The following is a 12,727-nucleotide window of genomic DNA, read 5'->3' on the forward strand; positions in this document are numbered from 1 at the left end:
GAACAGCGAAAGAGGTTTTTCTCACCGTAATCATTCCTCCTGTTCAGACTGGCTGTTAAAAAATCCCCTTCAAATATGCTTTCAATGTAAGTGATGGGGGGCCAAAATCCACAGTGTGTCCACACAGTCATTTAGTGCTGCATTTAAAAGTTGATGTGAAGCTTATATGAGGCTTCAGAAGTCTGAGTTAGTAATATCAAGTAGATATCTGCCATATTTACAGTCTTAAGCATCAAATTCCCTGTTTGTGTTTCCTCCGACAGTGTTTCCCTGTTGAGCTGTGGTGGAAGGGACTCATTTGGATGGCTTAAGCTTCATATTAACTTCAGATAAATGTTTGAATACATTTTTGCATAGAGGGAGGACTGTGGGTCACTTTAATTGTAGGCAAGTGCATTAAGACGTGTTTCCTAATGAATATGAAAAAATCAGCTGTTGAAATACATCATGGCTTTGCTTTATAGTAGGTCTAACACTGTATATTTTATTCTATTCTATTCTGCTCTGTGAATGAAGTTGATTTATTTTTCTGAACTTACTGGTTCATGAGGAGAAAAGTGCCTGTTGCACACACTAGCTTCTTGCCTAGTTATAAGTAAAATCTGTGCTAAACATCACCAATAGAAAAGGCCTGTAGCTCTTAGTCACAGTACACATTTTGACTTGAAAATGTTGGCACCATTATTAAAGTGTCACAGTGGGCCAACATGCACAATACCACTACAAAGAACATAAATAGAATTCTAACATCATTCAATTTAATATTACCACATGTTGATTTTTCACCTGCGACATTTCAAATTGTCTTCAAAGTGATTTCATGTCTTATGACACTTGCATGATGCTGTTTTGTCAATTCAACTGAGGAGTCAATACCAGAGAGACAACAGGGAATTATGGGCCTTGAACCAAGCATCAGTGTCATAACATGTATTTGTCTGGGACTAAGGTAAGAGAAGAAGGCTATGCATGGCAGAGGCAAGCTGATCCCCAACAAATTGAGATAAAATTGTGCATACTGTATATTATACTATATATATTCCACCAACAAATTTGTCTCAAGATTTGTGGACATCAGGATGAAAAGTCATTTTCTTAAAAACTGAAGAACTGGCCAGAATTTTATTTTATGAATGTCAGAATTCATTTTGGATTTTGGAAAAAAAGAAAAAAAAATTGTATTATTTTGACACTCAAACCAGTTATTTAAATAAGCTGGAAGCCAAAGCTGTAATATTATACTATGAAAACAAAAACCATAAAGTTCAACAGGCTATCAGTTTATTCACTTTACTGGGAAAACTTAACAGGAATCCAAGATATCATCGTCTGAACTTTTCATGATTGAATTTAGAAGGTATTTCGAGTCTGTCCAGCTTATAAACACTAAGAAATGTGCACATAATAACTACAGTTAGTATGTCAAATATATATTTTTAAAAAGATTATATCGCCTACCTCTTCTGTTATTTTTCTATTCATTCTTGTATTTATTTATTATTATTATTATTATTATTACTTTGACCCTTTTTTCTTGCCACCATGTTGACTGTATCAACAAACTGAGCGTGAAGTCATGTCAATAATAATAAAAAAAACACAAACCTACAATAAAACAAATAAAGGTTAAAGAAAAAAAAGAGGGACACCACCGGAAGTCGTAATATTTTGATCGTGTCCTATTGGCTCGAAGAGCTGATGACGTCATGAATCGCGGCGCTCTCAAACATGAAGTCGCAGTCATGTCTGACTTTACTTTACCTGATGTAGCTCAACAACTCTTCAGAGATATCCAGAAAACTTACCAGGAAACGTCTCAAAGTAAGACGAGAGCTGTGAAGAGAGATGAACTGGACGGTTTAATGTAAACGCAGCTGTTAAATGACAAGCTAAGCTAACAGTTTTTATTGACTTTGTGAGCAGACTGACGGTAACTTACCTGCGTAGCTAATGTTACTGTACTTCACTTAATGTGAGTTAGTTATGGGGACATGTACAGTTCATGTTAATGTAGCATTAAATGTACATTTGGACTACGTTAATGTACTAGTTTGTGCTTTACACCTCGATGTAATTTAGTATTTGAGCTGAAGGTGGCGCTGCTGCTGTAATATACATTTACATTTTAGTTCATTAGGTGCATATCTGTAAAACTAATACAGAACCACGCAACAGCCCTGTAATAAACCCGTCCTCTATAAAGGCCATTATGTTCAGGTTTTATTTCATCTAATTTCGTCAGGTGTTTATTTATGTTATGGACATTTTTGGAGGCTGTAGTTTGTGATGTTGTTGTCCTGTATTGTATGAATTAGAGTGGACTAAATATTAAGAAACATCTCTCAGCTCAGTATATCAGTACAGTGCAACAAGACCTCCAATAGACCATAAAATGAATCAACACCGCTCTCTTATAACCTTCATGAAGATAGGAATTATTGCACAACTGTTGGATCATACTGCATTACCTTTGTTGAGGTGTACCTAATAAACAGCACACCTCCTTTTATTATAGGCAACTATTGGCTTGCACACCTGAAAAAACAAACCATTTTTCACAGCAAATATTTTGACATGTCACAGCAGGTAAATCACAGGTGTAATTAATAATATAAATTATGGCTCGGTTCCATGTAGGTGTCCGTCAGGGTCTGTTATTGTGCATACTGCCTTACTTGGACACTCATATGGAGCTGAACTACATTAATGTTATTAGTTCCAGTGAAAAAGGCCTATTGGGTATATTATGAACAAGATTGTCCAAACATGATGAAACGCACATAATTCACACATCACCAGCCCATCTTAATGTCCAGGCTCACAGATCAACAGATAATGTTACACTAATTGAACATAGGTATTATAAAATAGTTGTACCGGATCAGTTTTTATTTCACAGGATATAAACTTTGGGAATGTTTATGCCACCAAAAACCCACAACAAAGTCATGTATTGTTCTTAAGGGATTAACTCCTGCCAAGCCCTAAGTCCCCATTTTGCACAGCATGCCTCCGTGGACTTGTTACCAGTAATAAGTAAATGTGCTCTATCTTTACATGGTCATGTTGAAAACAGGCAAATTGAGGAACACACTCCTATTCTTAATGTTGGCTAAGAATAGTCACACATAGGGATCGAACAATACTGCAGGTTTGAATAGTTGACACCGAGCCAGTCTGACGCAGTGCCATGCCCTGGGCCATATCAACAGTACTTCTTCATATTTTTCCAGATGTTATCTGAAATAGTAGTTAGACTTGGGCCTATAACTGTTTGGCCTCCAGCTTCTCTCGATACCAAAAAGAAAAAATTAAGCCCACAGTGCATCAAAATATTGCAACGACATTGTAGGTTGTGTTTTTTAAGGGATTTCTCTGTTATATTGTAAACTCTGAACAGATTCACTCAGGTAAAGGAAAATATTACTTAAAGTTTTACGACATTTAAATCTGTGAAATTGTTTTTTTTTTTTGGTTTAAAAATGACCATAATAATAATCATACATTAACACACATTTTTCGTGTCATTTTTCTGTCTTTTTTATAGTTCCTGATGAACTGCTAATTGCGTAAGTATCAATCTCCTTATTCCTCTCAACCATTAACTTCAATTATTTTTTACAAGCTCTGCCACTTATGTCATGAAGACATTATGTTACATTGAATCATAACAATGTTCTGAATTTAAGACTAGACTCAATAAATATAGTTACTCTCCCCCCTCTGAGTCTGATCTATGTATAAAGGTTTGCGCATGGCTAAATATGAGTGGGTGTGAAAGTGCAGAAACCACACTGGGGAGGTCTTGTGAGGCATTTTTACAGTCTGGATTTACCAAAGTGACGTAGTATTGAGACACAATGTCATGATGCTCCTGTGTGTCTTTACTAGGGCATTTCCTGGCACGGTGGTTTGAGTTACTGAGAGTGAAGGGGTGCTCCCTGTCTGGGTCACAGCCACATCCTGTCTGTTAGTCAGGACGTCACCACTTTAGGGGATCTTTATCACTTTGTGGTATTTCACAAGCAGGCATCATTCCTTGTTTTATATATTTTATCCTGCTTTCTCTCATCTCTTCCTCCTAGGCAAAACTCTGGCATCCACATTAATGATAGCAAGCAAAATGTAATTAAATGAGTTATGTTATATATTTTGAAAATTATTATTTTTTAAATTTGCTTTTACAAGTTTTTAATGGAGGATAAAACTGATACAAAACAGCTCGCCTATTTTTCATGTCAGTGGATGCATGATGGTCACAGTTTTAAATTCTGAGCACAAGTACAAACTAAATAAAGATACTCTTATCCATCTGATGTATCAAATTTAAATTTCAAGTTTTGGTGTTTCCCCCCTAAAGGCAGATATATCTGTTCTTCTACCAGCAGTAGCCCCCCCAAAAAAAGTCAGACCTGAAGACAGATGCTTTCTTTTTTTTTCTTCTTCTGAACAAATGTTTATTTATATTTTTGCACATTAGTATTTGCGCACAGCTACCCTGTCAAGAAAAGAGGTCAAAAACCAACAAGAAATATACCAGCAAGCATATATAGAAGTTATAAATCATGTCATCCCATACATCCACATAGAGAGGAGTCTCCTTTTAAAAAAAGAAAAAGAAATAAATGAAGGAGGAAATAATAAATACATAAATATTAGTTAATTTCACAATAAAATCAGTAGAACTTCTTATCATCTTGGTAATGTAAAATAAGCAATCACAGGAACCCAGGTATAAGAACATGTTGGTCTTTACATGGAGTTATTTATTTCCATTGAGTAAACCATCATTTACCTCTCTTTTTTTGATATAGAGTGGGTGGCAAGTTGGCAACAGTTTGAGCCAATATAAGGTTGTTTTTTTTTAAATTGAGCTCTTACTATTCCTTTATTGTTTTTATTTATTATTATATTTGTGTATGATTATATTGTATCTTAATAACTGTATAGCATTTCACTTCAACTGAGGTTGTTTTTAAATGTGCTTTATAAATAAAGCTTGACTTGACTTGATAATTTCTTTTGCCACCAACAACGAGATGTTCAACAATAGATGCTTTTTTTAAGTCACACACAGACTTAAGGGTTCATTATCAGATTGTTATAACTTGATCTTTACTTCAAATTTCTTCTCTGTAGGTTCTGTTTGTATACTTTTTGCAGCATGTTGTATATGCATAAGTCATTATTATGCATTTGTGTTGCGTTGTCATGTACACATTTAAACTTGGAGAAAATATGTTGTGTGTCTTCTTTCTCTCACATCTTACATTTTCTGTCTTGTGTCTCTCAGGCTGAAGTTTGTTTTTGGGCCATGTGCGCTCCCAGCTTTGGACCTGGTGGACCAGCGTTCAGTCACCTGTCTGTCATCTCCCAGCGGACGCAAGGCTTTCCAGGTCTGTCATGCATCTGTCAACACTGTTTACTTCCTGCAAATGAATGTTTGCCTCCTGACACTCATTTATCACCATGATATCCACATTCTTCCGCAGTAAAACAGTTTCCAACCTGTAGGAGCTCCATCATTAGTTTGTTTAGGAGAACTTTCATTCCTATGATTAAACCTATTCTGTTCTTATGCTCCAGAAACTAGTTGGTCTCTGACTCATAGTTTTTCAAAATTCAGAGTGAAATCATGCAAATTCATGTGTGTTCTTCTCACCAAAAGAGCACATTATCACTTTAATAACAGTTAGTAAATATATTTACATTAAGATCAACAAGATCATCAGAACAAAACTCTTTTGGGGTTTTTCAGACAAAGAGAAAGGATTTTTTCAGTGGATGTTGACATTTAATTTAGTTTTATTTTAGTCTGAGTGTTTGAGAACATCGCCTTTAATATTTTTTTACTTCTATTAAACTCTAGTTAAGAGTTGAAAATTCCCTCTCTCACCGATCCTCATGAGTCAGAACATTTTAGTCCACTGTTAAGTGCCAAAATGTCAGAAGCCCTTATTAAGAAAAGGTTATGAGTCAAATTTTGCATGTGTTTGTAGTTGGCAGTTTCAGGTGGTTTGAAAGAAAGCATAAAATAAATAACCTCCATTGTTTTTTTTCTGATAAATCCCTGAATCATCCTGTGGGACACGCATTAATCAAGTCCCAGCACGGCTCAAAATGCTCAGTATTGTGTGAACAGCCAAGCGAAACCCAACTTGTGCCATTTTATATTTATAAAGGTCACATTAAAAGGTGTGACCTAACTCGCTGAGGTTTTGTGACGTCTGTGGGTAACTTTATGACATCTCATCACTAATGTATCACTGCAAACCTTAAACATAGAAACTGACTCTGCTCCCTCATTTAGTTCTTTTTATTGTATCAACCCATCATTATGTAAACTCACATATTTCCAACACAGAATAATAGTCAATGTTATGAAATAACTTTATATCTTAATCTCAAAGAAGAAACGTTATTGCTCCCTAATCTTTAAATGAACTGAAGTCATGGTGTCCTCAAAGTTCAAGTGTAGTCTCAAAAGGACATAAAGGGACTTGCGGTGGGCGAAACAAGGCGGTCCGCTGGGTCTGTGGTCACTATGACCCAAATTTCCTGTAAACTCCTTCAAGTACTGGCAAAAACAGATTTATTGAAGGAACTATAAAATACAATGCAGCTAAATCCAGATATGAGTTGTGTCCTCTCAGGACACTTTGAATTCAATTGTCCTAATTGTTTCACATCATTCCTTCAAGGCTGACTGATGTATGAGGTCCAACAGCATTCGTTGGAAATGATTAATACAATAGTCTATTTTTATTCTCCTCTCTTCTACATAAAAAACTTCTGGGAAAAGAATGAAAGACCTCTTGTAGCTCTTATAATGTCCAGATGTTTGAGATGTACCTTTATACAATGAGGGTTCATTTCATCCTTAAACACATTATTTATACTTAAGGAGTTGTTAATGTTATATCCAGTGTCCAAAATACCTTCATTTACATGTGTTATGGTGTTTCATTTCATTATTTTGTGAATAAAGAGGAAATGACGATATGCAGGCTGCTGTGACACAGGTCTTACTGTACTTGTTGGACTGTTTGCGTATGTCCGAGCCTGTGGGAAGATCACACGTTTCTCTCTCTTTATTGTATCCGATTGCTTCACTGTTTATTTGCAGCTCTGCAGCACTTCAGTTTCAACATCATGACTCACGTAGGGAGACACGCAACTGTAGACGAACTGTTATTAAAACAAATCATTAAATAAAAAACTAGCAACAGATCGCTGTTTATCTGGTCTATCAAATGCGTCATCGTTAGTATGCAGTGGACCATTAATCTAGAAGATATCACTAAAATCTATTTCTCAAAGGCCAATTACTAATGTTTCACACTTAGAGGACTCAGAATTGTTTACTGTAATGATGGAATTTGAGTATTTCATGGAAAGCAGTGAATAACCAGAGCAGTGATTTTACTTTGTCCAAGTTGAATATTCCTGCAGCTTGACACTCACCTGCAGGTACAGACTCTTAAATTACATCATGCGATATTGGACATACCTCCAGGGAGGTTTTACAGCATGAACCACACATTAATAATCACAGAATGTTCTTTTTCTCATGATGATAGAGTTTATTTTGTGTGATGAGCTGCTGCGAGTGTCGCTCCTGTGATCTTGTGGAGGTCTGTTTTATGTTAGCAGTATATACAGTTAGAGAAACATTAAGTGAGACTTGAGTGCTCACAGTGTCTCATCAGTTGTTTTTCAGAGCCATGCCACAAATATTTAGCTTACACTGCTCTCTGACTCTCAATTTCAACATGACGGTGAGCGCCTCAAACTCATCCTACTTAAATCTCTCAAACCAGAGCGAGGCAAGCTTTGCCTTAGTATAATGTATATATAATGAGTTGACTGACTTTAGGGTGATGAAAACTGGTAGTAAAGTGAAGATGGTACACTGAGGACCAATGGCTGAGTCATAACAGTGACCTTGCAGGGTGGACCATATTTGGGCTGCATGTGAAAGCGCTGAGAGTTTGAGGATCCCTGTTTAACATCTTGAGTTGAATGAAATCTGCTATGACACTATGGGGAAGTGACTCAGCAAGTGTCCTTACATTTATATTTCCTGTAAGGTGGGAATAAAAAGAGGAGGAGAAAGCTAATTTGTCTCATCAGGTCAAATAAACAATCATCTTAAATAAGCAGACATTTTCTGGAAACGGATTCTTACTGGAAGCACTGGGATTTGCAATCTAACTGGGCGCTACGTCAAACTTCATTCGGAAGATGATAAATTAACTAATGATTTCCTGTTAATATCCTGTGTCTGTGGGACAAATTGGATATTCTCATGTTGCTGTTGTTTTAGGTCTCTTCTTTCCGTAAAAAGAATGAATAGCTCATGAGAGCGTGGCATTTCACTGCTGGGATATTTCACCTTGTGTCATTCCTATAGTTCACTGATAAGTATAGTGTATTATATTCACATATTCATAGAATAGTATATTCACATAAGGAAGTCATGAACAGTAATACAACTCCCACTGTATGGGCAGGAACACTCTATGGATATTCAGTCTTTAACTCAACTAAATATTGACATTGCTGTTGAGGACAGATGTGCGGGAAAGATTAGTTTATGAGATAGTTGATTGAGATTATTTTGGTAATTGATTAATTATTTAACTCATTCAAAAATGGCAAAACACTTGCTGGTTCCTGCTTCATCAAATGTGAGGATTTGCTTTAAAAAAAAAAAAAGAAAAAGAAAAAATATATATATAAATTAGAGCCAGACTGATATATTGGTCAGCCAATATTGGCTTATGGCAGATATATTGGTATTGGCATATATGTTTGTTTGGTTTAAAAAAAAAAAAGTTATATAGGCAACATTTTATGTATATTTGATCCTTTTTCTTAATTCAAGTTGAATATATACGTACATGTTTTTATTATTAATAGGAATTTATAATTATTAAATTCCCTGTGAAGTTTACAGTTTATAAAGTTTATAATTAAACTGTAAAATATCACAGCCTCCATTATATATCTTTATCACAAGTGTTTGATAACCACATCGCAAAAACATGTTTTTTGTGTATATATTCTGTATATATAAGTTTAACCCTAACCCTCAGAATGATTTACTCCCTAATAGCAGTATTGGCATCGACCCCAAAAATCTGGTATCAGTCACGCCCTTTTATAAATGACTGCCAGTTGAACAAAACTAACAATATGAGGACTGAGTTTGGGACTCATCAGATAGTATATTTGCAGGATAGAAAAGAATGACCACCTATGACTATGATATTTTCTGTGCCTCTGGTCATGTTTGACACTGCTTCCACCTGAGCAAGAATGTCATTTTAAACTGGTGAGAGGGGAAGTTGAGACGACGCTGTGCTAATTTTCTCCCCAACGCATTTTATCTTTTCTCCAGTGGCGTCACGTTTGCCAAAGTTTTCTCCTGACTGGAATGTAAAATAAACTTTGTCCCACAGAAGAAAGCTTTTTAGCACTTGAAGTAGTTCATCAGTGCACACACGGGACAGGCCGTGTGTGTGTGTGTGTGTGTGTGTGTATGTATATATATATAACTTTTATATGAGTCAACCACTGGTGATGCAGATGTAGGTCAGTATAGATACAGGACCTGTGTGTGTGTCCAGTTGACTTCATACAGCTTTAAATTTCCGGCCCTTTCTGGGATGTGGAACCAGCGGACAGAGGGCCGTCCAACCTCCTGACCCTCTGTCTTGTGGTGGTGCCCCGCTCTCAAGGCTCCCACGAGAGTCCAGCATTTCAGGCTGAGACGGAGCTGGATCTTTGCCCAGGCTTTAACTCTCACTGTTCATGGCAGTTCTTAACGTAGTTCCTTGTTGAAGAAACCTGGATCTCTGCCATACAGTGGAGGCCCGCAGTTTGTGGTGTCTATTCAAGATATTAGCTGCCAGCAGTGCCACATAATCTAAGTTGCCAGCAGAGAACAAAAACAGGCCAAAATGTGAGCTGGTTTTCAATAAACCAGGCTCCTTTAGAGATTGTAGCAGTTCTTGGACTGGTCTCACAGTTTTACAGCTTCTAGCCTAGCATCTTGCTGTACACTGCGCTTTATTCATCTTTGCTGACGTGTGTGAAGTCCATGTAATTGTCTCTTTGGGCCTTATTTATAATGAGGTGTCACCCTGAACAAATGAGGTGTTTTTACTTTTGTAGGTCACAGGAGAAGGTAATTTACTAAAGCTCTGGAGAATAATGGAGCCTGCTCTCCCATCTTGGGAGGCATTAGTTATTGCGAAGTGTCAAGCTAATCCCGCGACTTAATGTCCTCGTGTGTCATGTGCATGAGGACGAGGTTTAAATCACCGTCTGCAGCTGAGCGTGCGCGCCAGCATTCGCAGACTGCGGAGGCGCTGTCATGTCAGCTGAGGCCATTAGGCACCACATGAAGCTTGTTTAAAAATGCATCATTTCTATCCCGTCTCCTCCAAATAACTAATGTGAAACGATGAGGCTGATGGAAGCAACCTCACCTTCAACCCAACTGCCGTTCTCTCACTTCTGTGCATCATTTAGAAGGAGAGTCCACCCAAAAAACTCACTCTCCAATGGGATATTCCAGTTATTTTAGACTTTAAAATCAATATTTAAAAAGAGAGACAAGCTGGGAATCTCAAATCTTTATCTTCATTGAAACAGTCACAGCTCCACAGGCTTATAGATATTTCATGTGAATCAGTGTATTTGTTTGATGGGCTTACAGCTGTGAATTAGAGGAATTAAAAGACGTGCTTGTTTCCCAGTAAAACACCGTGACCTCTGTGATAATGTGGGAACACTTTAATTTCACACATGAAACAGCTGAAGGACTCGTCTCCATATGACATCATCACATCAATCATCTTGACTGTCTGCTGTGCTTTTTAAGGACAAAAGGGTTCAAATTCACAAATGAGAAAGAAGAAACCATTTGAAAATATTTTTAAAAAGAATCAGCCAACACAAACAGCATTTCAAAAATACTTCGCTCCATAAAGACACGACTCACACTTGTCTCTGTATGACCTTTCAAATACATTTGAAACTCACAAGCTGCCACATATTTAAATGTTCTTTGCATGAATTTGTTGCAGGTGATGGGAGGCTCGGGACGTTTGTACACCTGCTTCGTGTCCTGCCACTACTGCCCGTGCCCGGCCTTCGCCTACACCGTGCTCCGCAGAAATGAAGGCCTGCTGGTGAGTCTCAAACAAACTGATGGCCTGGGTTTCCATTTTTGAGTACAAATGTTCATACACAGTGGTCCTGCTGGGGTTGAACATTTGTAAAACACACACATATATATATGGGAGAGTAAATAGAGTAGCGTATTTACACACAGCCATTGTGTCTTGTCAGCCGAGCGTGAATCCTGGAGAAAACGATCGCCCCGGTCAACAGCGAGAACCAAGCACACGTCAAAATGTGCCTAACAGATGTATTGTGGTCGGGTCGTGTTTTTGTCTGCTCGCCGAGGGGCGTCTCCGTGTCTCTGAATGGATGTTTGTACTTGTGCTGTAGCTCTAAATATCTGCCAGCAAATAACCTCATCCTTGCTCCAAGTATTATGAAGACTCGTAACCCCTGGAGGATGCAGCTAAAATCAGTGTGAGAAACAGAGAGCTGAACCCGACCGTGGAGACTCCCCTCCAGTCCTTCGGCACCACTCGTATCATTCCCCATGAAACCATAACTGAGGACGGTAAAAATAAAGCTATTTGCCGCCTCATCAAACTCCCCCAGCAAGTTAAGAAGCTGGATGAAGCTGGAGCCGACTTCTTTGAGTCGATTTTTACAAGTTCAAACATGTCGACACTTAAGAGACTTAATGACTTTGACCATGCAGCCTGTGGTCCTCCCCCCGCTGGAGCCACTTTGTTACTTCAGGGGCCCTGCAGATTCCAACATAACTGGATAAGGCCAGACCAGGTCTGATCTGGCAAATAGGTAAGAGGAAAGATAAAGCAGCAAGAGAAGGCCATGAGCTCACAAACAAGAAAAAAATCCTGCTGCACGTTTTGCCTTTTTCACCTCACGTTGGCTCATTGCTTATGTAAAGACTAATCTACAGGCGCGTTAATGTCTTATTTATAATGCATGGAAAGGGCTGGCGGTGAAAAAAAAGTAGATGATTAACGTGTTAATATTTATAATAACAAAAGGAACTTCTGTATGTGCCCGGTGACACATGCACACAATGCAGAGCTGCACAGTTACTTTTCATTCTGCTCACATGTTTAGCTACTGCAGTTACTTCTAGGTCTGTTTGGAAAAATAATACACACTCAGACCCTCTTCTTCATAAGTGCTTTTCTTTTATAGACATGTTTATAAATTGAAATAAATATTGGAAATGGTCCTGCTTTGTGACTATTATTTTCAGTGGAAACATTTCAACAGGCCAGAGCCCAGCGGCGTCTTTTCCAGTCTGATCCGAGTGTCACTGACGCTTCATGTTTGTGTCATTAATCACGCCGGTGTCCATGTTCATGTGATGAGTCAGCGTCTGCGCTCTTTTGTCTCTCAGTGCAAACACATCTTGGCCGCCTACCTGTGTCAGGCCACGGGCGTGAGTCAGCAGGAGAGCGTGTCTGATCAGCAGATGTCAGCGCTGCTCAGCGGGACCGCAGCCCCGTGACACCCAGGTACACTCGGTAATGAGTACGGCAGGTGGACCGGCACACCTGGCTCCACGGCGGGGGGGACAGCGCGGATCCGCTTTGGA

General features: G+C 38.3%; 1 protein-coding gene across 1 annotated transcript; it reads left to right on the top strand.

Moving 5' to 3' along the window:
- The first annotated feature begins 1,729 nt into the window (after positions 1 to 1,729).
- Positions 1,730 to 12,675, top strand: zswim7 (zinc finger, SWIM-type containing 7). The gene is made up of 5 exons (XM_062432917.1): positions 1,730 to 1,821; positions 3,548 to 3,569; positions 5,294 to 5,396; positions 11,097 to 11,201; positions 12,530 to 12,675. The coding sequence occupies exons 1-5, from the start codon at positions 1,743 to 1,745 to the stop codon at positions 12,638 to 12,640; spliced, it is 420 nt and encodes a 139-aa protein (XP_062288901.1). The 5' UTR covers positions 1,730 to 1,742; the 3' UTR covers positions 12,641 to 12,675.
- The last annotated feature ends 52 nt before the right edge of the window (positions 12,676 to 12,727 follow it).

This window comes from Scomber scombrus, chromosome 14 (assembly GCF_963691925.1).
Source record: "Scomber scombrus chromosome 14, fScoSco1.1, whole genome shotgun sequence".
Taxonomy (NCBI): domain Eukaryota; kingdom Metazoa; phylum Chordata; class Actinopteri; order Scombriformes; family Scombridae; genus Scomber; species Scomber scombrus.

Coding starts and splice junctions, on each gene's coding strand:
- zswim7 (XM_062432917.1), top strand. CDS start 1,743: ATGTCTGACTTTACTTTACCTGATGTAGCTCAACAACTCTTCAGAGAT. Junction 1,822..3,547: donor TTACCAGGAAACGTCTCAAA/GTAAGACGAGAG, acceptor TCTTTTTTATAG/TTCCTGATGAACTGCTAATT. Junction 3,570..5,293: donor CCTGATGAACTGCTAATTGC/GTAAGTATCAAT, acceptor TGTGTCTCTCAG/GCTGAAGTTTGTTTTTGGGC.